Genomic DNA, 26,438 nt, shown 5'->3' with positions numbered 1-26,438 from the left:
AAATAAGCCTTTACACAAGTTAGTAGAAATTACATTGCTCTGGCCATCAGCATGGTATATAATTTTTACTATGATCACTATTACAAGTCATTCCACTTTTTATAACTGTCTTTACATGTCCTCTTGTTATATGGCCTAATCCAAAAAGCTACAGCTGATCTCAAGTGGTGAATAAGGAGGGACAGTAATTGAATTATAAATACAAAAAGTATATACTACTAAGTTTAGGCATAAAAGTATATTTGGTTCAAAATTCAACCAATAATTTTTTTAAATAGTTGGTTTAATAAGAGATGTGTTCTCTGGAAGTTTTAATGCCTCTAAACAAGGCCTAATTACCCATTCTAAAAATATTTACCGACAGATCCAGCAGAGTTAGTTAGTAGAGGGAATAAACTTACACAACTATTCCTGGAGCTTTTTCAGCTGTGACACTTCAGATTCCAAAAGGACCTGCCTCATGCATAAAAAAAAATCCCTATGTTTGTCGTATCCAAATCACAGGAAGAGTAATTTTAAAGCATGCGATGGAGTATTAAACAGGATTTTTTTAAAATTCATAGCTGAACATTAACAGAATTTCAATAGAGCACTGTACTGAAGTCTGATAAGTGTTCAGTCAAATATATTAGACCAGAGCTTGAATAAAATAAGTGAGATAAATTCTGTCTATACACACCTAACATTTGAGAATTTAGAATGTTCTCACGGGACTGGACTTAATCATTTTCACTTCACTGGTTAAGCCTCTGACACTCATTTTCTAATATGTGAGTTAATGCAGGGTTTCTAAAGGATGCAAAACCGACAATGCTACAAATGGAAAGATTTTACTCCAGAAACAGGCACAGCACATGCCCTGGCAGTGCAAGTGCACAACATATTGCCAATGTGCCTCCATCCCATTTATAGCAATAATGTCTAGTGGTGACAGTACATCAGACTCCAAGGCGATTTAGTCACTAACCGCAAACAAGTGTCCCCATTTGTTTCAGTTATGTGGGCCACATTCGTACTAGTGAGCTAGAGCTGTATGCCTCTACATCCTGTTTCTCATCACTACTCCAAGAGTAATTTACCTGAGGCTTAAGGTAATTTTGTGAGAAGGTTGCTTTAACTAAACAAACACCTTTCTAATTATCACTCACTTCTCTAGAAAATTTTAAATAAAAGTTTATTAGAGAAATTACTTTGAACAAAAAAAGGCAACAATATTTGTTTTGTCATTTAGAAAAGTAACATTGTTTTCTTCATGCCCTATTAGGTGAATTGAAGAAATGCTACAGAAAGATATTTCTTTTCACTGCCTTTCTGCGATGCATTCTAGCATGGATTAACGCGTGTCTGCATCACTAGAATAAATTATGAACAGTTCTTTTCCATGCTTCTCTCCAGAAAGTGCTGCATATTAACAGAAAATGTTGCACAAAAAGCCCCCACATTTCTTGTCATTCTGCAGTATTGGAACCAGTATCTAGAAAAGAAAGAGAAAGTGTATAAATAAATACAGATAACTCGTACTCAACTTTGCAATGTCTTAACAAAAAATGAACATTCTCTATGTTGGAAAATGTTTCCCTGCTGACCTCAAAATACAGTGATTTAGCATCTGTATTATAAAAGCTGAAACAGTGCCACACCTGGATAATTTTGTTTCCATATGTATCCTCCTTCATTGCCAGGAAGAAAGTGTGGCACAATTGTGTTATTTTACTTGGTTAGCAGTAATGAAAACTTTGAACACAAAAAGTCGCTGTCCCCATACAGAGTTTGCTAATAAGTCCCCATTTTTAAAAACTGAAGTAAGTTTGCTCTAAATTAGAGTAATACACTTAAACACTTGATTCTAGCCAGCTTACAAGATATGCTCTTGGGGCATGCAAGTGCTAGAAAGCCATGTAGTCTGTTCAAGAGATAGGTCATTAGATGTCGGATAGTGACAACGTACAGGCATTTGTAGAGACTGGGCAATAGTGTATTTAACATAGATTTATAGACATAAGAGTTCTTTATAAAGCTGAATTACTTAAACACACAAGCAACAGTGTATTCTGTAAGAGAGAGGCTGCAAGCTGATATTGCTATTTCTTATATTTGCAACTGTTACCTCTCTCTTATTCCTGGTGGCATGGGACAAATGAGTAGTCTAGTTACTGACACGAAGACAAGATAACAATGGATAGGAGAGTCCTTATTTTAAGAAGCTAACTATTTGCTGAAAAATACTAAAGATATCGTCAGCAACTTTATGGTACCGTGGTCTTCAAATCCGGTACTTATACTGTGATATTATAAATGGAAATTATTCAGACATGGAAAATTACATTTTCCTTTAACTGCTACAATAAATACATCTTAAGAAACAAAGAGGTGAATCAAGGTGACATGCATGCCCAACATTAAAGACAAGGTACTTGTAAGGAATAACTTATCAATCGTTGAGAATCAGTTACTCTAAAAATATCACGACAATCGTGCCAAGGCCAGAGAGCCCTAAAGGATCAGTTCCATGCGCCAAGACTTTTTTTTAGAAGATGTACTATAAAGGGTTTTCTGCTCTCACTTCTTCCTTTTAATCTATTAAGAAAGGAATCTTAAGCAACTGAAATCCATCAGCTAGAAACTATGAAAGTTATTCTTTGGTAAAGCATTTCAATAGAACAGTTGGCTAAACAAGCCAGACAAGTAGAGAGTACATATGAGCTAATGACCTTCCATGGACAGCATATATGTGGCAGTCAAGACAGAGTGCACAAATTACAGGACTTGGTCTGTAATACTAAAAAGACAACATTTCTCAAACCCTGGGATCCCTCAGTCTCCTAAGAACAGAACTAATGTTTCACCAAAGGCTTCCAACAATGCCCTTATTAGTCACTTATTGCTGCTGAACCAACTGTGACACTTTTCATCCTTTGGATTAGACCTTTGTGTCAGTGGCATTCTGATAACCAGAAGGTTAATGAGACTTGGGAGAAATTTAAGTACTTCAAAGAGCAATTTCTTCTGTAGAAGTAATTCCTATTTTGTTATTGTAATTGTTTTATATAATTTAGTAACTAATGACCATTAAGGCCTAGTCACATTTATCTTTGTTAATACTTTAGCTTGTCACAAGCATATTTATGCTTATTCGTACACCACTAAAATCCAGTCCCCAGGCAGCTTTAACTAAAATAGCTTTAAATAAGACAATGATGCAATGCAGAACACACTTGTAACTTGCTCATCTGAATTAATCATCTAATTTCTGCATGCGTGCAGGAGGGTCGTGCACTCCTGTTTTAGTCTGAGTTACACAGGATGTAACCAGAGGTAGAAGATAGCCTGTGATTGGAGCTATTTAAGAACTCTGGCTGCACAAAGTGTATTTCATAATATCTTTCAAGTCTTCTCTGCTAACCTAATATTTATACTGCGGTTCAGTACTATACTTACTTTTTCCATCACATGCAACAATTTTCACTTTATCCACTTTCACGAGTTCAGTTACCTCTCTAAATTCAACATCGTTCAGTACAAAAGTCCACACATTATCACAGAATCTGTATGTATTCAGAGAGCCCTTTAAAAGAAAGATGTAACATAAAAAAAAACTATTTTCAAAAGATCTCCAGTACAGTAACAGAAATAAAGTTATTCTTGTAGCTACAGCTAAAAAATTCTTAACATTTGAAAAATTGTCATCTTATCTGCTTCTAAAAATAGTTAAGAAGTTTACGGATATTCATTAATTTAAAGTAGGTGCTTTTATATTTATAACCAGATTGGATGTGCTGCTTTTATTAAACTAACTGTGAGTCAGAACATGCAATCCTAAAATCTAAGAAACACAGATTTAAGCAAATCTGAGGAAAATTGTTTGAGTGCCCCCAAGTGGTAGAAATTCTCAGGTTCATACAAGAACATTATGCAAGTAAGGAAGATCATCATAAAAAATAGCCAATCTTCTGAAACGGTTATGAGTTTTCCAAAGTACACGAAGAATGAGGTCACAGGCTTCATCAGCAAGATTTATGTAAAGAGGAGATTATGGGTCATTTATAAGCCTTTCACTTATTGATTCCTTCAAATAGGATAAAAGTTCTGTGTGATAAAAACAGTCACACTATTCTCCCTTCGGCTTTCTGAATACCACAGTAGTATAAGTTAGTGGTTTCTACCAGGGGTACACATATCCCTGGGAGTACGCAGAGGTCTTCCAGGAGGTAGAACAACTCGTCTAGATATTTGCCTAGTTTTACAACAGGCTACATAAAAAGCACTAGCAAAGTCAGTGCAAACTAAAATGTCATACAGACAATGACTTGTTTCTACTGCTCTATATATTATACACTGAAATGTAAGTACAATATTTATATTCTAATTGATTTATTTTATAATTATATGGTAGAAATGAGAAAGTAAGCAATTTTTCCAATAATAGTGTGCTGTGACCCTTTTGTATTTGTGTGTGTGATTTTGTAAGCAAGTAGTTTTTAAGTGAGGTGAAACTTGAGGTACGCAAGACAAATCAGACTCCTGAAAGGGGAACAGTAGACTGGAAAGGTTGAGAGCCACTGGTAAAAGTGTTAACACTGACAGGATGAACGATGGGAGGGGGGAAAAAAATCACACAAAGAGAAGTAGAGCTACATGACCCGAGATGGAAATTGATTATTATTTTTGTTTTCTGAATAAATGACAGGGGTTTGTTACTTTTTTGTACATTTCTATATATTTTATATCATTTACAAAGTCAAAAACACATAATTCATGTACAGCTCTTCTCAGATGATTTTTACTTGAGGCTACTTGCCGATTTAGACCCAGTGTGTGAAAGATTTTTATTTTCATTCTTCATTTAAAACACATGCTATACACTTGTTAAATCAACCAGTGTTTCTGGACTTAAACGGGTTCATTTGTGATGCTGGACCTCCTCTCAAAGTCAAATTCAGACTGACATTTGAGAAAGGGTTTGTTTCACTTCGAAAGTCTATTTCAGTAATCACGAACATTTCTTTGCTCCAGAGTATTCAAAACAGAAGAAGAATGAATATCAAAAACATCTCAAAGGCAGAATATGAAAATTAGGAAGTTTTATTAATTTGGCAGATGATAGAAAATTTGTACTATGAGTTTAACATGACCTAATCAAAATGATAAAGTACAGTGGTTGGATAGCTTATGAGTTTACATTAACTGTTACCCTTATTCCAAGGATGGATGCACAGGGGCTTGTTGGTAATGGAACTCTGCAGGGGGGTCCAGGTAAAGGTGGTTGTGGCTCAGTGGGGGAGAGAGAAGGGGGGGTGTCTGGGTGTGATAGAACTCAGCAGGGGAGTCTGGGTGTCGAGGGATCCAGATGTTGGGCTCAGTGGGTGGGGATCCAGGTGCTGCTGCTTGGGGTTCAATGGGGTGGGAATCCGGGTTGCTCATCTGGATGGTCCAGGTGCAGCGGGAATGGAGCTTATCAGGGGGTTCTCAGTGCAGGGAGATGAGGCTCGGTGGGAGGGTCTGGGGGAGAAATCTGGATGTAGATCTGACCCGGCCCCAGATGTTGTGCAGGAGAAGAGGAAGTCCCGTCCACCCCAGCCCAGTTAGGACTAGCAGCTGAGCCCAGTGCAAGGTAGCAACCACCCGCTGTGTCTTCCCCAGTCCCGCCCCCTAACCCACAGTGATTTACCTCTCTGCCGGCCGCCCTGGGCACCCAAAACATACTGCTGGGAGGGTAACATGATTGCTTTTGTGGCTTCCCTGTCAGAAAGTCATTCTGCGGGAGGGGGATGGGGGTGTATTCACTGAATCATGCATGGTTAATAAACTATTTTATTTCACCTCATTTCTGTACACTGTGTCCAAGGAAGTTACAGACTACCTGCCTCCCAAATATTGAGCTCAACCAGAAATGAAAATGCCCACAATAGAAACCAAAAATCTCTATTTGGCATTCATAATTCAGACCTTGCAGCTGAATGCCTTACCATTATAGGTAACATTAACTAGCTGTTCAAGCCAAATGTGCAAAACAATTAAGCTAATCAAGAAGGGGTGCAGGGAAGAGGGTGATTGAGCACTCCTCTCTGAAGTGTTTAAATGATTGCATAACATTTTAGTCACCTATCCCATTATACACTAGTGATTTAGGAAGCATGAATTATCCTCTTTAGAGCATTTTGGAATACCAGCAACTAATTTAATGTAGAGCTGGCAGGATCTTACTTTTCACTACCTTTCCTCTAAATCCCTGTCAACTTTCTGGCTGCTGTATATCTTGGACGATTCCATGGCAGAATTGTGACAACTACATGAAACTCAAACAGCCTCCAGGAAGTTAGGCAACATATTATAATCACATAAATAAGCAGGAATTTAGTTCAACATGCTACAGCTAGCCATAGAATGTTGGAAGGGACCTCAGGAGGTCATCTAGTCCAACCCCCTGCTCAAAGCAGGACCCATCCCCAACTAAATCATGTGGAGTAACACAACAGTATTATTTTTAGAAATAAAGTGGACCCTTAAAAGACTTGTTTCCATCCATAGCAGACAGAGATAACAAGCCTTATAGTTCTCAGTGCGGTGTCTGAACACTGATGGAGAATACCAGTTAGATGGGGACTTTAGTATTTAGTGCACTTACCCTGAAATTGACTCTGTTCCTGACCCGTTGTGCCAATGCTGAATTTATAGCCTTGTCAAACTGAAGTAGCACTTGAAGGGCAAGCTGAGGGGTGATCTGCTGAGACTATGGTTTAAAAAAAACCAAAACCCTTGACTTTATAACTGATTCAAAAATGCATGAAAATGGATTATCGACGCAAAGCTTTCATGTAACAAACCTCAAGATGTAGACTAGTTTTTCCAGTAGCTTTATTGGAAATATATATTTATGACTTTATATTTAATAAGGAAATGGAGTAAAGTGAAATTTGTTAGTTTTTGTAACTTTGTAGAGGAGACAAACTTGACCAACATGCAAAGAGAGAGTATTTTCCAGAAAACATGCAGTAATTCCCACATTTGAATTGTCTTTGCATCCATGGCCTACAGCCTCCTCTACATACACACAAGACTAGGAATTGACATCAGATTTCATCACATCAAAATTGTCAGTTCACTCTAGACCCAGAATCTCTTGATTAGTGACTCATCGAGCCAAACCTGACAGGGACAGCGCCAGCCTGCAGCACAGTCCAAAGTTACTTAGCAAAATCAATTGCAAAGACTGGAAATCTGAGATTTGATGAGACAGATGAGTCTCAGAGTCCAATAATTAAAATACAAAGAGAAGGAAAAAGAGTTTTTTGGTAGTTAGCTGGCACTCATGAGGAAGCCTAAAAAAGGCATCCCGAAATTGTGTGTCACCCCAACTAGGTTTTATCCTCTTTATGTGAAAGTTATTAACAAAGGCTTCTTTACTCATGGAAAAGGAACAAGTTTGCTATTTTAGAGGTTTTTGTTACATCAAAGATTCTGGGCAAAACCACATGTGCTAAATATTCATTACGGATGACTGGAATAGCAACATCAAATAGGTAGTTTCAGGTTATAGGTCAGACTTTCATTTACTAGGATACACAAAAGTTGGCCTCTTAATTTGCATAAGATGCTTTTCTTCAACCGAAATACTTAAATGAGAAACTTGCTTTCATATTTCAATGAAATGCTAAATGGCAGTTTTAATTTTTACTTTTAATTTCATATGACAGTTTGATTTTTCAAGTAATCAGCTACAGAGAAATGAGTAACATACCTGCATTTGAAGTGCAGTGCTTTTAGTTCTTAACACTGTCTAGCTGAGTAGTTTGGAAATTTAATTAAACTGTTAGCTCACTGCTTAATCATACTTCACATTGAGTTACTTGTCTCCCACCTGTATGAGCTCATCCAAGCTCTCCTGAAGGCTGTTCCCCAGTGTGGTGTTTCTATACAGTTGATACGCCATGGTTTATAAAGATGAGAGAAGTGTTACTGATCATCCACAGCTATGAAACAGCCAATAGGTTTCACACTTTCATTGATGGCCTAGAAAATCCAATAGGACAATTACTGAGCTGAAAAAATAATCAAAAGCAGCAACATAGGGGAAAAAAATGACCGGACAATGAATAGCAAGCAGAATGCCTTTAATCTCAAATTGGATATAGCTTAATTCTTTCTATTTAAAAAATATTATCTGTAAGTTGTCAAATTTTTCATTACACGATGGAAGAAAAAACAATTTGACTGAACAGACAAATAAGGAATTGAATGCTACTCTATATCTTTCTTTCACAATGTTTTTCAATATTATTAAGTCTTACTTTGGGTAAGTATTTAATTGTATTTCACCAGTTCCTTTATGCAGATTTTTTCCAATACCTGTTTGCTCAGATATACAATTCACATAACAAGAGTTTCTGAGCCAGCTTTGAGAAAAACTTATTAGTTACCTACAAAGGATACCAAGATGCTGCTTTTTTATTTTAAGGAATACTTTATTCGCTTACTGTTAGAATTAATGATGGGTATTTTTAAAACAGAAGACTCTACTCAAAAAATGAACAAACAATTGTCTTACAGAATCGGTGAACAGCACCAGACACCCTGAAACCTTATACTCATTACCCATGAAAAGAGTACTGGCCTGGACCAGATTCTTCAGAGGAAAATTTAGCACCCCAATACCAACTATGACACTCAAAATTCTTCCTAACAGTAAACAGTTAGCTGTTGGGTTATATTCTTCCCATTTTTAGCCTTATAAACAATATAAACAGCTAGTCTTTTAACAGCATTAATGTAGGTTACAGAGGTAACAAGGAGCACTTGCTACAGTCTTAACATATCATGTATATTTTGTTTTTCTCAGGACACTGCACAGGACAAAAGAGAAGAGAAAATCTGGCAAAAGGGTCTAATGTCAAGGGACTGTTGCGGTGTTGGAGGCACATTCCTTCCTCTTCCCAAGAATCACTGCACTTAGGTCATCAAAATTTGGGACCAGAGGGGACTTTGAGAGGTCAGATAATGCAGCCCCTGTGTTGAGGCAGGACCAAGTAAACCTAGACCATCCTGACAGGTGTTTGTCCAACCTGTTCCCCAATGATGGGGATTCCAGAACTTCCCTTGGATGCCTGCTCCAGACCATAAATACTTTTATAGCAAGAAAGAGTTCCCCTAACATTTAACATAAATCTCCCTTGCTCCAGACTGCGCCTGTTACTTCTTGTCCTACTTTCAGCCGACATGGAGAGGAAGTGAGCCCTATCCTAACGTATCCGGAGACTGTTATGAGCCCCCCTCATTCCCCACGGAGTCTTTCTCGTCCCAAGTCCAGCCAAACCCCGGTGTTAGCCTCTCCCCTGAGAGCACATTTTTAAACCTCTTCACATTTTCCTTGCTCTCCCCTGGACTCTGCAGGAGCGCAGTGCCCAGCCCGGGACTCAGCCAGCACCCGGCAAAGGGCTGCTCACGCCCAGGAGACCAGGCTCGGCATCGCAGGCCCCCCGCCGCGGACTCAACAACTGGTAGCGGGGCTCTGCCCAGCCCCGTCTCACAGACCCTCCCCTTCACCTGCTGGGGGCAAATCCCTCCCAGAGCGACGGCACCTTCCGGCCTCTCCCGCTCCAACCGTCCGCGACAGCGGAAGGACCTCGCACCTCTAACCCGGAAACAGAGGAAGTGAACCGGAACCGGAAACTTCCGAAAGCCGCGGGTCCCGCAGGCCTTTCCGGAGGCAGCGGCGCGGGGGTGCTGGGGACGGCTAGGGGGATGGGCCACGGGGCCGTCTCCCTGGGGCGCAGGGCGGGTCCTAGCAGGCGGGGCGGGGCTCAGCCTCAGCCCCAGCGCAGGGGGACGTGCGTGATCCCTAGCCCGGCCCAGGGGTTACCGAGCGTGTGGCCAGCCTGAGTCTGCGGGCTGGGCCGGTTCCCTTCCCGTGGGGCCCGCTCGGGGGCGGGGGGGAGGCTCAACAGTCCGGGCTGCGCCGTCTGTGACATCCAGCGCCCCCGTTAGCTCGTGCCCGCCGCTGCCGGTGTAGCGTATTGAACTGCTCCGCGTAGGAATGCGCCGCTGGCAGCAGGTACTGACACGTCCCGGATTGTAAAAAACCGCTACCGCCGTAAACAGCCACCTGCTGCCGCAAGCGCCTACGGGTAGCAGGTTCTTACGCTCTCGTGTATGTGAAATTGCTACGTGCAGAAATGTGGTAGTTGTAGCAGTTATTTATAGGGGTAGCTTGTAAGAAACAGCTTTTGTAAAGAGATTCTTCTTCCCTCGTAGCTCGTGTTTTCTAGACCTTTTTTTTTTTTTTTCTTTGCTCTGGACTCTCTCCAGTTTGTCTACTTCTTTCCTGAAATGTGGTGCTCAGAACTGGACACAGTGCTCCAGTTGAGGCCTAATCAGCGCAGAGTAGAGCGGACATCCCAGAGTGATCTGTTTTTTTGCAGCAGCGTTAACGCTGTTCACTCATATTCAGCTTGTGGTCCACTGGGACCCCCGCTTCCTTTCCGCAGTGCTCCTTCTTAGGAAGTCATTTCCCATTTTGTATGCGTGCAGCTTATCATTCACAAACTTTATAATTGTACTCTCTATGCCTTTATCTCAAGTATTGATTAAGATTTTTAATAGAAACTTATCCAGAACTGATCCCTGGAAAACCCCACTTGTTATGCCCTTTCACCTTGTGAATCACTGATAACTACTGTCGGAACCGTTTTGCACCCATCTTATTTTAGCTCCATCTAGGTTGCATTTCCATAGTTTGTTTATGAGAAGGTCATGGGAGACAGTATCAACAGCCAAGATAAGCCAAGATAGACCATGTCAACCACATCCCCTCTCCCCCCCCCCCCATCCACAAGGCTTGTTACACTGTTCAAGAAAGCTATCAGTTTGGTTTTACATGTGAGACTGCTTGAATTAGCTACATCAGATGTCCTTTTTTTTTCAGTAAAATAGGACCTGTTGCTGCTGCATATGTTTCTGGATGGTACAAGGCCCTGAAATCTAATCATAGAATCAGAATATCAGGCTTAGAAGGGACCTCAGGAGGTCCTCTAGTCCAACCCCCTGCTCAAAGCAGGACCAATCCTCAACTAAATCATTCCAGCCAGGGCTTTGTCAAGCCGGGCCTTAAAAAACTCTAAGGAAGGAGATTACACCACCTCCCTAGGTAACCCATTCCAGTGCTTCACCACCCTCGTAGTGAAAAAGTTTTTCCTATTATCCAACCTAAACCTCCCCCACTGCAACTTGAAACCATTACTACTTGTTCTGTCATCTGCTACTGCTGAGAACAGTCTAGCTCCATCCTCTCTGGAACCCCCTTTCAGGTAGTTGAAAGCAGCTATCAAATCCCCCCTCATTCTTCTCTTCCGCAGACTAAACAATCCCAGTTCCCTCAGCCTCTCCTCATAAGTCTTGTGCTCCCGCCCCCAATCATTTTTGTTGCCCTCCACTGGACTCTTTCCAATTTTTCCACATCCTTCTTGTAGTGTGAGGCCCAAAACTGGACACAGTACTCCAGATGAGGCCTCACCAATGTTGAATAGAGGGGAACGATCACGTCCCTCCACCTGCTGGCAATGCTCCTACTTATACAGCCCAAAATGCCGTTAGCCTTCTTGGCAACAAGGGCACACTGTTGACTCATATCCAGCTTCTCATCCACTGTAACTCCTAGGTCCTTTCCTGCCGAACTGCTGCCGAGCCATTCGGTTCCTAGTCTGCAGCGGTGCATGGGATTCTTCAGTCCTAAGTGCAGGACTCTGCACTTGTCCTTGTTGAACCTCATCAGATTTCTTTTGGCCCAATCCTCTAATTTGTCTAGGGCCCTCTGTATCCTATCCCTACTCTCCAGTGTATCTACCACTCCTCCCAGTTTTGTGTCATCTGCAAACTTGCTGAGGGTACGGTCCATGCCATCCTCCAGATCATTAATTAAGATACTGAACAAAACCGGCCCCAAGACTGACCCTTGGGACACTCCGCTTGTTACTGGCTGCCAACTAGACATGGAGCCATTGATCACTACCCGTTGAGCCCAACAATCTAGCCAACTTTCTATCCACCTTATAATCCATTCATTCGGCCCATACTTCTTTAACTTGCTGGCAAGAATACTGTGGGAGACTGTATCAAAAGCTTTGCTAAAGTCAAGAAATAATACGTTCACTGCTTTCCCATCATCCACAGAGCCAGTGTCTCATCATAGAAGGCAATTAGGTAGTCAGGCAGGACTTGCCCTTGCTGAATCCATGCTGACTGTTCCTGTTCACTTTCCTCTCTTCTAAGTGCTTCAGAATTGATTCCTTGAGGACCTGCTCCATGATTTTTCTGGGGACTGAGGTGAGGCTGACTGGCCTGTAGTTCCCCGGATTCTCCTTCTTCCCTTTTTTAAAGATGGGCACTACATTAGCCTTTTTCCAGTCGTCTGGGACCTCCCCCGATCACCATGAGTTTTCAAAAATAATGGTCAATGGCTCTGCAATCACATCCGCCAACTCCTTTAGCACTCTCGGATGCAGCATATCCGACCCCATGGACCTGCACTCGTCCAGCTTTTCTAAATAGTCCTGAAACCACTTCTTTCCTCACAGAGGGCTGGTCACCTCCTCCCCATGCTGTGCTGCCCAGTGCAGCAGTCTGGGAGCTGACCTTGTTCGTGAAGACAGAGGCAAAAAAAGCATTGAGTACATTAGCTTTTGCCACATCCTCCGTCACTAGGTTGCTTCCCCCATTCAGTAAGGGGCCCACACGTTCCTTGGCTTTCTTCTTGTTGCCAACATACCTAATGTAAACACATTCACCCTCACGGGGCACATCACTATACAAAAAAAGTTGTGTCTGTGCCTGTAGTGGGGTGGCTTCCCCACTCCGATAAGCAGGGGGTTAAAAGCAGCCAAGGTAGGCTGATTGGGGGAAGCAGCCACAGCTGTGGCCAGCTCAACTGGGGCCCAGCTGGCCCGGATAAGAGGGCTGTGGGCCAGACACTGGAGAAGTCTCACTCTAGCCCTGGAGTGGGAGGGGGTGCAAGGTACCTGAAGTGGAGCAGTGCTGAGGAAGGGCAAGGGGAGCTGGGGAGCTCCAGCCTGGTAAACCCCCAGGCTGCAGGCCTTGATGTAGGCCTATGAAAAGCTACTGGGGCTGCAGAGGGGCAGCCCGGGGATAGGCAAAGGCAGCAGGTCCTAACCCCTTGCCAATGATGAGTGGCCATGACAGACTGCAGTCTGCCCCAGTGAGTGGGGGCTAGATGACGACTGGCAGTAGCCACTGAGGCCAGGTGAGTTTAGAGGGTTGGGGGTAGACATAGTAACCGTAGCGACTCTATGCTGACATAACTTGAGTTAGGCTCGAGGCATTGGAACTGGCCTTACTGCGCCCTACAGCCTCAGGAACAAAGAGGCACATAAAAAAATCATTTATTTATTAAAATTTCTTGACTGGAAGATGTATAACTCATGATTTTAGAATTCTTGTGGTTGTAAAGGTATCTTGGGGTTGTAGATATGTTGTCATATTTTGAAAGGCAAAACTAGGAATGGGTTGAACAAAGAATTTGATCAGTCCCTCAGGATAAGTACACTGGCTATTAGCCAAGATAATCAGGGATGCAGGCCCATGCTCTGCGTGTCCCAAAACCGTGCTTTGACTGCCAGATGCTGGGAGTGGACAATGGGATGGTTCGCTGAGTCATTGCCTGGTCTGATCATTCCCTTAGAAGCACCTGGCATTGGCCACGATCACAAGACAGGATACTAGATTAGGCCGACTATTGGTCTGACCCATGATGGCAGTTCTAATTTTCTGCAGAAATTACAATAGATTTTTTTTTTCCCAGGGAGAAAGATGTTATAGGAGATAGTGTTTTTCCGCATGCCATTGTGTACAACTTGATTCTCAAATATTCAATAAAGGCAGTATACTAAGGGCTAGACTTAGAGGCAAAACAACAGTTGCAAAAATGCAATCCCCATTGGTGGATTGGCTCAAAACAAAGTTTTGACACTAGGCCAGAAATTCAGTGAGCTCTAAAATGAGAAGAAAAAATTAAATTTTTAAATTCAGGGAATCCCAGCAGCAGATAAGACAACTGGGGAAACTGCGAGGAGACTCTATGCAATCAGATACCGTGATAAGGGATTCTTTGTTTCTGAGGGGATAGATGTAAAATGTTTCACTGAATTAAGTCTCAGGGATTATCTACACTGGCAAGTTAAAGCACTCTAACTTGCTGGCTCAGGAGTGTGAAAAATCACCCCCCCTCCCCAAGCGCAGCAAGTTTGAACACTTTAAAACGCTAGTGTGGACAGGCGCGGCTCCCAGTGCTCAGAGCTAATCCCTTTGTTGAGGTGGATTACCAGGAGCACGAGCACCCTCAGTAGTGCTTTGAACTTTGTAGTGTAGACATAACCTCAGTTAGATAAGACAAAGAGGAGCTGCATTGACTAGGCATTGAGATGCCTGTGCCTTTAAGAACCCAGCCCTGGGAAGCCGATGCTTAGAGATGCTGTCTGTGAGAGGGGAAGTAAAAAAAAAGCCCCTTTGCCCCCCACCATTTTTGCAAACACTGGTGTCTCCGTCCCACTGGGGTACCTGTTACTTCCTGTGCCAGGTTTTGCCTTCTGTCAGCACCTCACACCGAGCTTAACTCCTGCTCCTCCCGCCAGCCCTGATTTTGCCTTTTAGCCCCTCTCCTAATGCTGCCTCCAGCTGCTTGACCCCCCGACCAGTAAATTTCCATCCCCTGCTCCAATTCACCCCCTTCGCCACTTTTTAAGCCCCATCAAAAGCAGTCTGCAGAATCTTTGGCTAATAAGGGCAGGGTGAAGGGCAGTGGCTTCAGTGCACAGTAAGTAGCACATTACTACGGAGAGCACTTTACTACACTACACCGCGGACGCAGTGCTCCTCCTGTGGAGCCTGCCGGACTAATGGGAGAGGGAAGGGAGGAGCAGGGGAAGCAGAACCCAGCTGAAGCTCGCAGGGAAAGAATGGACAGTACGGTGGCAAACTGTAAATTTTGGTACCAGGGTTTTGCCCTCCTCCTGGCAGTGCCCCACTTTCAAACTTGAACAGGGTACAAGTGAGCCTTGAAGTTTAGTGCGTGGGAGGGAGGGACATAGCGCCAAGAGCTTATGAGACAGACCTGTCCACTAAAAATAAGTAATAGAGAAGATGGCCAATGGGAGGCCAGGGCCATGCGAGGCTTTGGGACATAATTTTTTACACTGCAGTAAAAATTTCAGTGGTAAAAGGAATAGACTTTTTAAGGTTAAATATTATTGACAATGGCAACCTTTTGCTCTAGGCTTACCCGCTCTTCAGTTAGTCTAAAATGCTGCCAAAAACACGCATACTTTGCCTTGCCTGCTACTGCCTCCAAATCTACAACAAAGTTAAACTCCTTGTCTGGGCTTTAAGGCCCTGCAGAGCTTTGCTCCCACCTCTCTCTCTCTCATATCTTTCTTCCACCACTTTTGCTCTACCCAAGACCTGAGACTACCCAAATTCTTAGTTTTATTCCCGTCTTCAGGCCTCTTTTGATGTAACCTTAAGCAACACATTCCATCATATTTCTATCCCTTTTCTCCAAATACCTTTTGAAAACGCATTTCCCCCAAAAAGGCCAGGCTGAAAATCCTCAGGTTATAATCGGATTACAGGGATACTAACAAAATGTCGTCAAAACAATAAAAAGCAGCACAAGTGAATGTTGATCTCCACCCTCTATATACTGGCTTTGATTAGTGATATTTAGACCTCAGAGGTTCAGGAGCCAAATTAGCAATTAACATTACCCATAAGAGCCACAGTAGTGTGAATTCATTGTTTCATTTACTATACATTCATATTTAAATAGTAAGATGGGGAAAATATGTAGAGTGAATATATATATACACACACAGCAAAATGATGGACCAAGTATTATTTTATCAAATACAATTGGTTACCGTAGTAAAAGTATCCTGATTGTTTAATAATTAAATTACACAACGTTTTACTATCAGTGCTGCAGACAGCTGCACAAGACACACTGAAGGCTACTGGGGGCTCGGGAGCCTCAGTGCTTTAGATCGTGGCTTTCTGGTGGAGGGACTTTTGCTTTGCAGACAGATGTGAAGACACCAGGCTAACACTGTTTGTTGTTATTCAATCAGGAGCTTAAATAAGGAGAACTTTTAGAGAAGTATTTTCAAAAAAGTATTTATTGAATTTTCCACATTTAACTTGTTATTTTAGCTAATTAAAAATACAAGACTCACGTAGTTTCCAACAAGTGCTAGGTGACGTGTTCAGAAATACAAGCGTCCTCACATTACTCCATGACAATGACAGCTTATAAAGTTAAGAAAATAGGGAAAAACATTGGTTCATTTGAAAAGGAAGGAGCTTAGTACAGTCATCAGATGTAGTTGAAAAACCTCAAACCAGTTGAAATTAAAGGGGCAGAAGAGAAATAGTACACGTACTTCTGTGAGGAGCGGTGGTGGTCATTTAAGACTTGTGCTCCAGATGAAGGTGTTGCCTTTGTAACTAATACAGAATCTAGAAAGTTAGGATTAAATACTGGGGACTCAGTACTTCAGGCAACATTACAGCATCTGAGCAATGCATAAACTTTCAAATGTCAGACATTTTCCACATATGGTTTTGGAGAGGTGAACGTTATTTAAAGATTATATTGCAGTAGTGCCCAGATGCCCCAATGAGTACCCTCATTTTACTAATCATTGTACAGACACATGGTCCCTGCCGTGAAAAGCATAAAGGCTCAGATGTACCAGATGTTCCATCCTTTAACAAAATGGATCTCAAATGTGAAATGACTCCACACTTCAAAACATATCTAATGTTCAGACCAGTTTAACCCCACTTCTTGGGCTTCTTCATTCAAAAAGGTGCTTTCGAATACAGTAGAAGCTCCTCAGTCATTCCCTTCCCCAGTGAGCCGCAGAACAGCATTGACTGAAACATCAAAATTTCTTCTATGAATGTTTACTCTGGATATTTACTCAAAATTTTATAGAAAATAAAGGCCAACCACACAGTATGTAATGGTAAGGCTGTCTAACAAGACAACATTAATGCTGTCTTAATGCACACCAATAGTTTCAGTACTGAATAATCAGGATGCCTCATAATACTGATGCACAAAAACCCATCAGTACCCTAACTGAATTGTGAAATTTTGAAGAAGACAGTTGTATTTCAATGAAGTGGAACTATTCCCATTTTGGTCATAATACTGTCTCTCAACAATGAGAGAAAAGAAAGCAACTTGAAAGAGTATACTACAAAATACTGCACTCATTTTCTACGTGCGATTTCTAGAGCTGTGCTAATTGATTTTTCAGCTCACTGGTAGTCCTGAAAAAAAACACATTCTGTGTAGAACAAAATGTTTCATGCAACTCAACCCAAATTTTTTTGTTTTGATGCAGTTTAGGTTGTTCTTTTTTTCAAATAAACCTGAAGGAAATTTCAGAACAGTTTTTAGTAAAACTAAACAAAAAACAAAACACACTGACTTCCACAATTTTTTTTATTTTATTTTTTTGTTTCCTGGCCAAAGCACTTTGGTAAATTCAACTCAAATTTGTAAAATGTTTGGGTTGACCGAAAATTTTGCTCAGCTCGAGCAAATGTATTGCTGTGTTTGCTTATGTTGTACTGAGGATTCATATCAATGGAAACCTTTTAGCACAATCTAGAATTCTTAAGTTTTACAAAGGGGCAAAATTCCTATCTTGTTATTCATGCTGACAGAAATTAATCCTTACATTTGAGTGCTCCTCTGAGGAAAATGGGTTCAGTATCTTTTAAAAAGTGCGGTATAACAGATGGAAGCATAGTTCTTCAGAAAGCTCCTAGGATCTGCTCATAGAACTAAAAACCTCCAGAAAATGACCTGCATCCACATGGATAATTCAGTACTGGAGTTCTAATGGGAACTTTATAAAACATCAGTAAAAACATACTAGCTGCCAACTACTTATTGGCCACCTCTATAAAGGAGATTAAGAGGTCATATACTTTTAATCTTCAAAGCATTTTACAAACAATAATTTGTGTTCCTGACAGACTACAGTTAAGCCATTTTCTAACAGCAGAATATACACGCTGAAGCTCCATCCACAAAGAATGTGGAGATGTTAATCTGAAATTGAAGAAAAGTTATATCCTTGAGCATGGATCTGCTGTTGTGACTCCATAAAGCTTAAATTGACCCGGTTTAAATCACTTCCCCACCTCCTTTTTGCTTCCTAGAAATCCTATTTAAATCTCTTATGCTATTTCTCACTAGAGAATTTTCCAGCAAATTGGAGATTAACTGGCCAAAACTTGGCAACCATTCACATTACAAGACAACACAAATCCAAGTCTCCTGTCAGTAAATCATGGGACAGTGTACAGCAAGTGGTTGGGAATACTGGTTGAAAATGAAAGTTGAAGTCTTAGCTGTAAATCTTTCCTGTTTTTAAATAGAGATTATGACTTTCCAATAAAGTTTGTCATTATTATATTTTAATTCCATCACAGAGATGTCATTAAGAATATATAAAAGTTTTAGACCATCAGAATTGTTTGACATCTGCCTGCTGTTATTGATGCTGCTGTTTCAGCAAGTATTGGCATTTTGTTGATCCTTCAGACTGATCCAGCTGCTGGGAAATGAGTTGAGACTAGTATTTACAGCTTACCACTGAAATGCATGATAAAGTTTGTTGTTTTTTTTATTTGAACTACTGATCGGCAAAGTCTTTGGATTTTAAAAGAAATCTGGCAATTGAAATTAAACAGAAGTTCTTATTTTGAAGCTGCCTTTGTGTTTCAGTGGTGAGCTGCATTTTCTCTCATCAAACAATCATAATGGTAGCTTTAGAGCATTTACTATGTGAAGTGATTTTTTTTAGTCAGCTGTTTGTAGATGTAGCCTTTGGAATCTCATTGCAATACAGCAGGATTTGGTTTTGAGTATAATACCCCATGTACAATGTTTGAGAAAGTCCCAGAATTCATTTAAAATAGCTTTTTAAAAACATGCACTTGAATACTTCATCATTAAAAGTGAGGGATTGGGTGGGAGGAAAGATTCTTCACAGCAATTGCCAACTTGGTTCCCAAGCTATGTTGCTTTAGAAGGCAGTAGAATTATGAAAATGAACATTTCTATTTATACACAAGCTTATAGAGAAATAGCAAGTGACTATGGATCAGTGTGTGCATACATTTTACAGTAAGTATTAATGCAACATTAAGATTGAGAATCAAGTACTCATTCGTCAGGTAATACAGAGCTGAAGTTGAAAATTCAACCTTGCTGGGTACCTCATGCAGCTATAATTGAAGTCTAAAATGTAGGCTTCAGAGAAGTGTGTTTATTATCCTTCACCAGTGCCTGGTGCATGAAGTTTAACAAGCAGCAGATTTAAAAAAAAAAAAAAAAAAATCTGTATCTAGTCTTTGCTTCCCGGTTTTTGCTGGGATTCTCATAGAAGTCCCAGAATACTAAATCCTCAGTGTGTTGGGGCGAGGGAGGTCTGAGTCTTAACAAAAAGTTTCTCCTGCAATTTGTTAGGCATTTGAGTTTAATTGAGGAGAAAATTTTATTTGGGTTGCATAGAACTCGTTTTTCAACACCTAATCACATTTTACTTCCTTTGCATCTCTGCTATCATAAACCAATTAATGCTCCAGTGTAGAGGATCGGTCAGAAAAACAGCATAGACAAAACTTGACTTTTTACACACATGAAAAAGCAGGCAGAAAAAAATACCTCTCAGACTTCCTTTAATCACACAATAAAGTAGAAGAAAGGTACAAACCTTCCCACCCTTTGGAAGTCACCTTTAAAATTACTGAACATTTGGTCAAGTACAAAATACAGTATGAACTAGGTTTTCTACACAACATATGTACTGTTTGAACTGCTGTTTAAGATTCTTGGCATGCAGCTTTTGTAGAGGTAAGAGGAAAGGAGAAGCAAGCATGGGGTTAAAGGAAGCAACGAGGAAGATGGAGAAAGAATGTCTATAGCCAGTAGAAATTCTACCAACCTTTTTCTATTTGAAACATCTTTAGCTATTGTGTTCTCCACTACATACAACAAATGACATCTTTCAATAATCTGAGAGACTGATTTAACTGTATCATACTATATCAATGCAAGTCAACTGTCAGACCCTACTTCTAGAAGAACTGCTTTTGGTAGAAGTCATCTTTATCTGAAGAAAAAAATCTGAAATGAGATGGTGATCCCTTCTTATTCTCCAGGCTTTTTCGAGATCTAAATCTATTCAGCTTTAAGGCCCGAAAAATGAAATCAAAGATTCCCAATTTGCATGCATGCATACACCTTGCACTTGGCCAGTATTGGAATTTTATTTTCCAGGCTGGGGAAGGTTTCAGCCAATAAGCTGGAGTTGATATAACTTGAAAAATAGAACGAGGAATAGAAGTGATAGCACCTAGCACTTATGTAGCTGTTTTCATTTGTAGATCTCAAAATGCTTTAGAAAAAAAAAGGTGAGTATCATTATATCCATTTTACAAGTGAGGAAATGGAGGTATAAGATGATGAAGTAACTTGCTCAAGGTTGTCCATCAGGCCCTAGCTCCAGAAGAAAGTATCTTCATTTAGGTTCTTTGCTTTCAGACCAAAATAGAAGCCTTACAAAAATGCATATAGGGCAACTTCAAAATAAGGTCGCCTATTTAGGCAGACGACATAGCATATTAATCTGCACAAACTGTTGGAGACAGATGCTGACCTAAGCAAAATATGTATGCCTTGAGACAGATTTCCCTGAATCATGCATGTTAAACAGATCTCTGTTAAGTTCAGATGCACACTACTGGCCTGACCTGGCATCAGAATTAGCTAGTACTGCACCTATGCATAGTTGATTAGAGACGGCGAGGAGTCTGCAAGGATCCAAGGGTTAGTAAGTCCCAGTTGTATGATTAGCCTATGAGTGTAATACCTCACTGATGAGTAACCATCTAGTTGAAATCTGTCTTACTTTTGTAAGTATACCGGATTTATTTTGATTGTGTGTAAGACCTGTGATACTACTACTATTTCCAAGAATATACTGTTTAGAAGTGTGGAATAATATCAGATGGGGATTTTTGATTTTATTATTAGGACAAAAGTAGTGAGCACTGCAGTAAAAACAGAAATGAAAATATTTAATGCTTGTTTCAATGTCACTTAAATGTTTAACTTCTGAATGGATTTATTTGCATACACCAATAGGCAAAATAGGCATGATTACCAAATAGAAGATTTTAAAAGTTCTACATGTTTTCATTACATGATTCGCCCAGAACATAGTATAATTTAGCTATGCTAATAGAACCTACAAAAGTCAATTTATGTGCCCAAGAACACCAAGTGAAAACGTGTGGACACATCTTGAATAACCACAGCAAAAAACCAGACTCATTACATTCTTTAAAGTGAATTTAGTGCTTGTGAGAAGTGCCAGATAACACTGGAGATGGAAGATCTCCGTCTACAAAGTAAAGGCAGTGCAAGATTTTCCACACCTCCTCTCCAGGGTACTTCAATCTTGGCCTGAATGGATAACTTTTATGGTTGAAAGGACAGTTCAGCTCCATGCCCAGGCAATTCTTTGTGTGTCTGCTGAGACTGAACAGAGGTTCAGTTAGTGCCAACTGACACTCATCCAAGAGTAACAAGACAGAGCTCATTTCACATTGATCACTGACTAGACAGCTTTTATCTACTAAACACCTGAGCAGAATTTAAACTAGTGACCTAATGGTGAAAAGCTCATTATGCTATTAGTCATTTGAACTATTTAGTCCCCAGTATGGCTTAACTAGGCTAAAAGGTGGTAGCCAATAAGCTGAAATTCACAGAGCTACAAATCTGTACGTTGAAGAAAAACAAAGACAAACCAAAGCTCAAACTCATTCTGGGAGTGTAAATGAGTTCTACTTGTATTAGATACATAATCATTTTTGTTCATCTTCACATTTATGAGACACAACTGCACTATGTGAACACTAGCATATAAAAATCATTAGGTTTCTAAATCACTCAGGAAATGTATTAACTATTTACAGCAAAAAACATTCATCATGCACTTTACAAAATAACGACAGCACTCATTTATGGCCTTGTCTATCTGCAAAAGAATTCATTTTGCAGGTAAACATAATAAAATATTGCTCAAAACGTCATAAAAATATATTATCTCTTTCCTTTAACATTTAGGTATATAAATATTTTACTGAAGAACATGCATCATTTAGATAATTGCAAGAACGCCTCCTATAAACATACGGTTCTTTGACATTTAGCAGTATAAAATGATTACATGGTAAAGTAGCTATTGAAGTCAAGAATTAAACCCGAGATTTGCAAACCAATACTGTAGAGAACAGTCCTTTGTGTACAAGTCCAGAGATATATCAAGGCACCTTTTATAACAGGTTACATAATAAAGGCTAATGAATGCATTGTAACTGCAGAAAAGAGCATCATTCCACCTGCACAGTCTTCAGTCTTGTCTGGATACCAAACTTACTGTTCACTTTTCTGTTCTTGTTTCCCATCAAGCTCTTGGTCAATTCTGTTTAATAAAAAATGTTAGAATATAAATTACAACTTCAGTAGTGTGTTACTTTCTATAATAGGCAACAAAGCTGATCTTAATAGGAGAATTGAAGTTTTTATATAGAAAAGGTTTTTAGTAAGTATCATTCAACTGTTAAAAACAAACATCAGTGAAGTGGGTTCAGTTACAGCAAAATGTTAAAGATCCACCTTGTTATTGCCCCCTAAAATTATAGATTTTAAAGATGGTTAAGAAGTGTTTTCAAGCAACAACTGATATGGTATTTGGAAGAAAAGTATTAGGAAAATGAAATATCCAATTTGGCCATGTTGCAAGAGAAGCAGGTTAGTCTTCCATTTATTAATAAAGTGTGACTAGGATGTAAGCCTATAAGACATACAATAAAATGAAAGATGGTTTTAAGAACAGAACGCAGTTTATATTCTAGAACTTGAGCCTATCAAACCTGTAAGCAATGGGTTTGGTGGTGTTTTTAGAACAGTTATATTAAATATTAAGCTGAAAGAACAGTGTGGTTGTGCCAACACTGTTTACTACATAGATTTTTAAAGTTTCACAGAATTGTTTTCTAAACAGTTATTACAAATAACGTGCATTGTATTGATCTGTGCTATTCTGAAATAAGTTGTATGCAATTAGTTCCTATATATAGTTAGATTTATTACAAATATGGAATGCATTCTTTGTATCTAGTCTGTGTATGCAGGATAGCAGATAGCAACTTTAGAGTCACTCGGGTAAAATATGTGCTATTCAGCTAGAATGCAGTGTGGTCTAGCGCACTGAACATGGTACTGTGCAGACCTTAATTCTAGTCCTGGCCCCGAGCACTGACTCTTTGGGGAAGTAATTTAATATACATTCCTCTTAGCTTTCCCTGTGCAAGATGAGGATAATGATTGGTTACGGGGGTTTTTTGTTTGTTGTTTTTCAGGGGAGGAAGCCTCCAGGCCTATATACATCCTCTTGCTTAATCAACTGGTGAGTGAAGGAATCTACATCAACAATTTCTGCAAAATTTAAGATTGCTTTTTAGTGAAGTTTCTGGCTCTTATGGCTGCTAGGAGAACCTCTGAAGTGTAAACTGACATGTTCTGTCCTGCTGAGTGTGCAGCCAGCTTCAGTCTACTGTTTCTCATGACAGTTCCAAAAAGCGGAATGAGGTTAACAAGACTCAGGCAAGTTTCTGCCTACAGGATTCTGAACAGCAGTTGTGAAACAGACAAGAACACTGCCAGTTTCACTATGTTGCAACTAGGGAAAAATATGAACAGTGAAAGTACTTACAGGAAAATGACTAAAAAAGGCTTGGGAAAGAGTAGAGTAGCAAAAACACCCTTCTTACTCTCCATCAGCCAAGAGGCTCTGAAGTTGAGGATGAGAAAAAGCTCCTTCCAAGCAGCTAGAAAGGGACAACAGTATTTAAATCCATCAGCCAGAGACCCACAAAAGAGAACAAGGTGCCATCCTTGCTTATGAATCCCAGTGCCCTCTCTGTTCCCAACAACTGGGGCAGAGTTATTGGCTTCTCACCAGGCCATTGTCCACTGACATGTCTGGTGTGTGGGGGCGTTCATCTTTCATGCTGCCTAAGCCTAGTTCACTTAGTTCTCTGGCTAGTAAATACCTAATAAGTTTTTCATGCCCAGACTGAGCTTTCCTTTGAGCTTTATGAAATAAAAGTGCTATGTAAGCACTAAAAGCTTCAATTTCAATTATTACAGGCAGAATTAAGTCACATACTATGATCAAATATTTTTCCCTTCCAATTTAGTTTTTGGATATATCTGGTTTGTGTTAGTATTTATGAGTACATTTTACCAACATTCCTGGCTCATTTTAGAAGAACCTATCAATGGATTTAGAATTCTAGATCCAAATACTGCAAACACTTACATGCTTAACTTTACATAATCAGCAGTCAATTCTTCAGTGAGACCACTTCTGTACATAAAATTATTTTTTTGCAGGACTGCAATCCAATCTGTAGTACCCCTGGCGCGTAGCCAATTCTGGGTCTCAAACTGTCAACCAGGCAACATTTATCAGGATGTTAACAAATGACAAACAGGGCATCGGTTAAAGCCAACTCTGCGTTTCAAATACTCAAATCAATGTGTGTGTGCAGAAAGATGGTCACCTAACGCTTCTGAGAGATTTGTGTTTTTCATCTCTGCACACTACTAGCTACATAGTACCAAATACATTGTTGCAATGGAAGTTTCCAAAAAAATCACCTCTCCAAAGTTTATTTACATGTACTAAACTGCATTCTAAAATCAATGCAATAAGGGTAGAGGTTCCATAAATAAACCAACATAAAGGAAATGTTGAACATAATGCATTGCCTAAAACACCCAGTGACTTCATTTAAGACTGTGATTGTACTTTTGTCACAGAATAACTCTTCTGGCTTAATCTAATGGCTCAACTGCTTCAAATTTTACTTAAAGCGATTACTTTTTCAGAAGAGCTTTTATTGTACATGCTTACTACATTTATAGCATAATCTGATGGGGGGGAGGGGAGAGTCCTCTCTTCCCTAGCCATTTGCTCTTTCACTTTTGCAACAAATAAATGGTTTAACTGACTAAGACTGTTCTCTGATGTTGATATAGTCTTTGGTGAATGCAGTAAAAAAGGATCCACAGCTCCAATGCTATGGTAGTAATACTCGCAATAGCCGAGAGCCATATTTTCATGTATTTAATATTTTATTGTTTGGGATGAATATTCTGCACCAAAAGTGATGGGGGAGGGACAAGGGGGGGACGACGGAGACTTTCATTTGGCTGTTTCGGACAGTAAATAAAACACTGAAATCTGAAGAAACAGGGTTTAGAAACTGCACGGCAGTACCTGAAAGTGTTGCTCTTTACTTGCACAGTATGTTACTCTGCAACACTTCTCAATCCAGTAGCAGAGTAGATCATCTATTTATGTGATCTCTGACTGTTTCTTTTAAAAGCGAGTTAAATAATTTCCAAAGGAAATGATGTACATCAAGTGTAACAGGATACTGGCAACTTTAAACCAAAAGCATCCACAATGATGTCAGAAGAATTTTTCATTACTGTTATTACAGTTAACTCCCATGATTATAACAACAGACTATGGGGGAAAAGTACTTGTGTTGTCAAATACACAAAGTAAACACTATCTAGTTAGTTCCATTTTTACTCCGCTATAATCAGATTTTCACACAGCAACGTAAAACAAACATTTGAGAAAAAGTGATTGTAGGGGGATTACTGAGGGGAGGGACTCAGTGTATGTTGAACCTGAGACTTGAAATTTAAAGTTGATATCCCTTTTAAGAGCTCAATTCTATACCCACTGCAGTCCATGGCAAACCTTCCCATGGAGCAGGATTGGGTCTATAGACAGTCAAAATACCAGGCATTAACAAGGTGAAGCAAGTTAAAGTTGCTGTGAGAACTGAATTTTCTGTAGTTGGTACCTTTACTATCTCAGCTATAATACTGCAGAATTAACGCTTACAGTTTTTCATACAGACTGACAGTTTTATGCTTTTCCACTAGCTTTTTACTTTCTTGTTTTTTTATGAAAGCTAGTAAAATCCATAGGGAAAAGTTATTTCTGATAGGTTTAATTCTTAATACCTTTTCTCTTTTCAATCTTCCTACTTACAATGACATGTTTACAGAAAGTGACTTGTCCCTAAAGAGTTTATTGTTTTGCACATAGCAGCAGGAGTGCTCAGAATAAAAGTTTAAAGTTAGAAGCAGAGCGTTTTAGTGAGGTTATTGGTAGACACTGAATGGCAATTACTCATTTGTTTTAAGTATTTTATCAGATGCGAGAATTGCTTGAATTGTTAGCAGGCCACTTAAGTTA

At 40.0% G+C, this 26,438-nt stretch overlaps 2 protein-coding genes and 1 long non-coding RNA gene across 11 annotated transcripts in view; 1 reads left to right on the top strand and 2 right to left on the bottom strand.

Moving 5' to 3' along the window:
* Nucleotides 1-1,157: 1,157 nt before the first annotated feature.
* Nucleotides 1,158-9,679, bottom strand: GTF2A2 (general transcription factor IIA subunit 2). 2 transcript variants are annotated; one of them, XM_048867972.2, is made up of 5 exons: nucleotides 9,541-9,679; nucleotides 7,859-8,010; nucleotides 6,626-6,730; nucleotides 3,439-3,565; nucleotides 1,158-1,474 (listed from the first exon to the last, which is right to left on the bottom strand). In XM_048867972.2, exons 2-5 carry the CDS (start codon nucleotides 7,928-7,930, stop codon nucleotides 1,449-1,451), a joined length of 330 nt encoding a protein of 109 aa, XP_048723929.1. In that variant the 5' UTR covers nucleotides 7,931-8,010; nucleotides 9,541-9,679; the 3' UTR covers nucleotides 1,158-1,448. The 2 variants fall into 2 exon arrangements, with proteins under 2 accessions (XP_048723929.1, XP_074989119.1); XM_075133018.1 differs by lacking the exon at nucleotides 9,541-9,679 and adding an exon at nucleotides 9,350-9,467.
* Nucleotides 9,680-9,802: 123 nt separating this feature from the next.
* LOC125644281 (uncharacterized) lies at nucleotides 9,803-25,174 on the top strand. 3 transcript variants are annotated; one of them, XR_012670221.1, is made up of 3 exons: nucleotides 9,803-10,048; nucleotides 22,795-22,903; nucleotides 23,515-25,174. It is a non-coding gene; the product is annotated as an uncharacterized LOC125644281 (long non-coding RNA). The 3 variants fall into 3 exon arrangements; XR_012670222.1 differs by lacking the exon at nucleotides 9,803-10,048 and adding an exon at nucleotides 18,322-18,387; XR_012670220.1 differs by lacking the exon at nucleotides 22,795-22,903.
* Nucleotides 21,913-26,438, bottom strand: part of BNIP2 (BCL2 interacting protein 2) — a 29,989-nt gene continuing 25,463 nt past the window's right edge. For all 6 annotated transcript variants that reach the window (XM_048867966.2, XM_048867967.2, XM_048867971.2 and 3 more), the window contains one exon: nucleotides 21,913-22,574. In XM_048867966.2, coding sequence (XP_048723923.1) covers nucleotides 22,526-22,574 — 49 coding nt within the window. In that variant the 3' untranslated portion in view covers nucleotides 21,913-22,525. The remainder of the gene's footprint in view (nucleotides 22,575-26,438) is intronic.

The sequence above is a fragment of the Caretta caretta genome, chromosome 10 (assembly GCF_965140235.1).
Source record: "Caretta caretta isolate rCarCar2 chromosome 10, rCarCar1.hap1, whole genome shotgun sequence".
Lineage (NCBI taxonomy): Eukaryota > Metazoa > Chordata > Testudines > Cheloniidae > Caretta > Caretta caretta.
This window is presented reverse-complemented; position numbering and strand designations above follow the sequence as displayed.

Bases quoted from the DNA above. Each gene is read 5' to 3' on its own strand.
- GTF2A2 (XM_048867972.2), bottom strand. From the start codon at position 7,930: ATGGCGTATCAACTGTATAGAAACACCACACTGGGGAACAGCCTTCAG. The intron at 6,731-7,858 runs GTGGGAGACAAG...TTTAAACCATAG, and splicing joins GCTTGGATGAGCTCATACAG to TCTCAGCAGATCACCCCTCA. The intron at 1,475-3,438 runs GTAAGTATAGTA...TTTCTTTTCTAG, and splicing joins TGTTGCATGTGATGGAAAAA to ATACTGGTTCCAATACTGCA.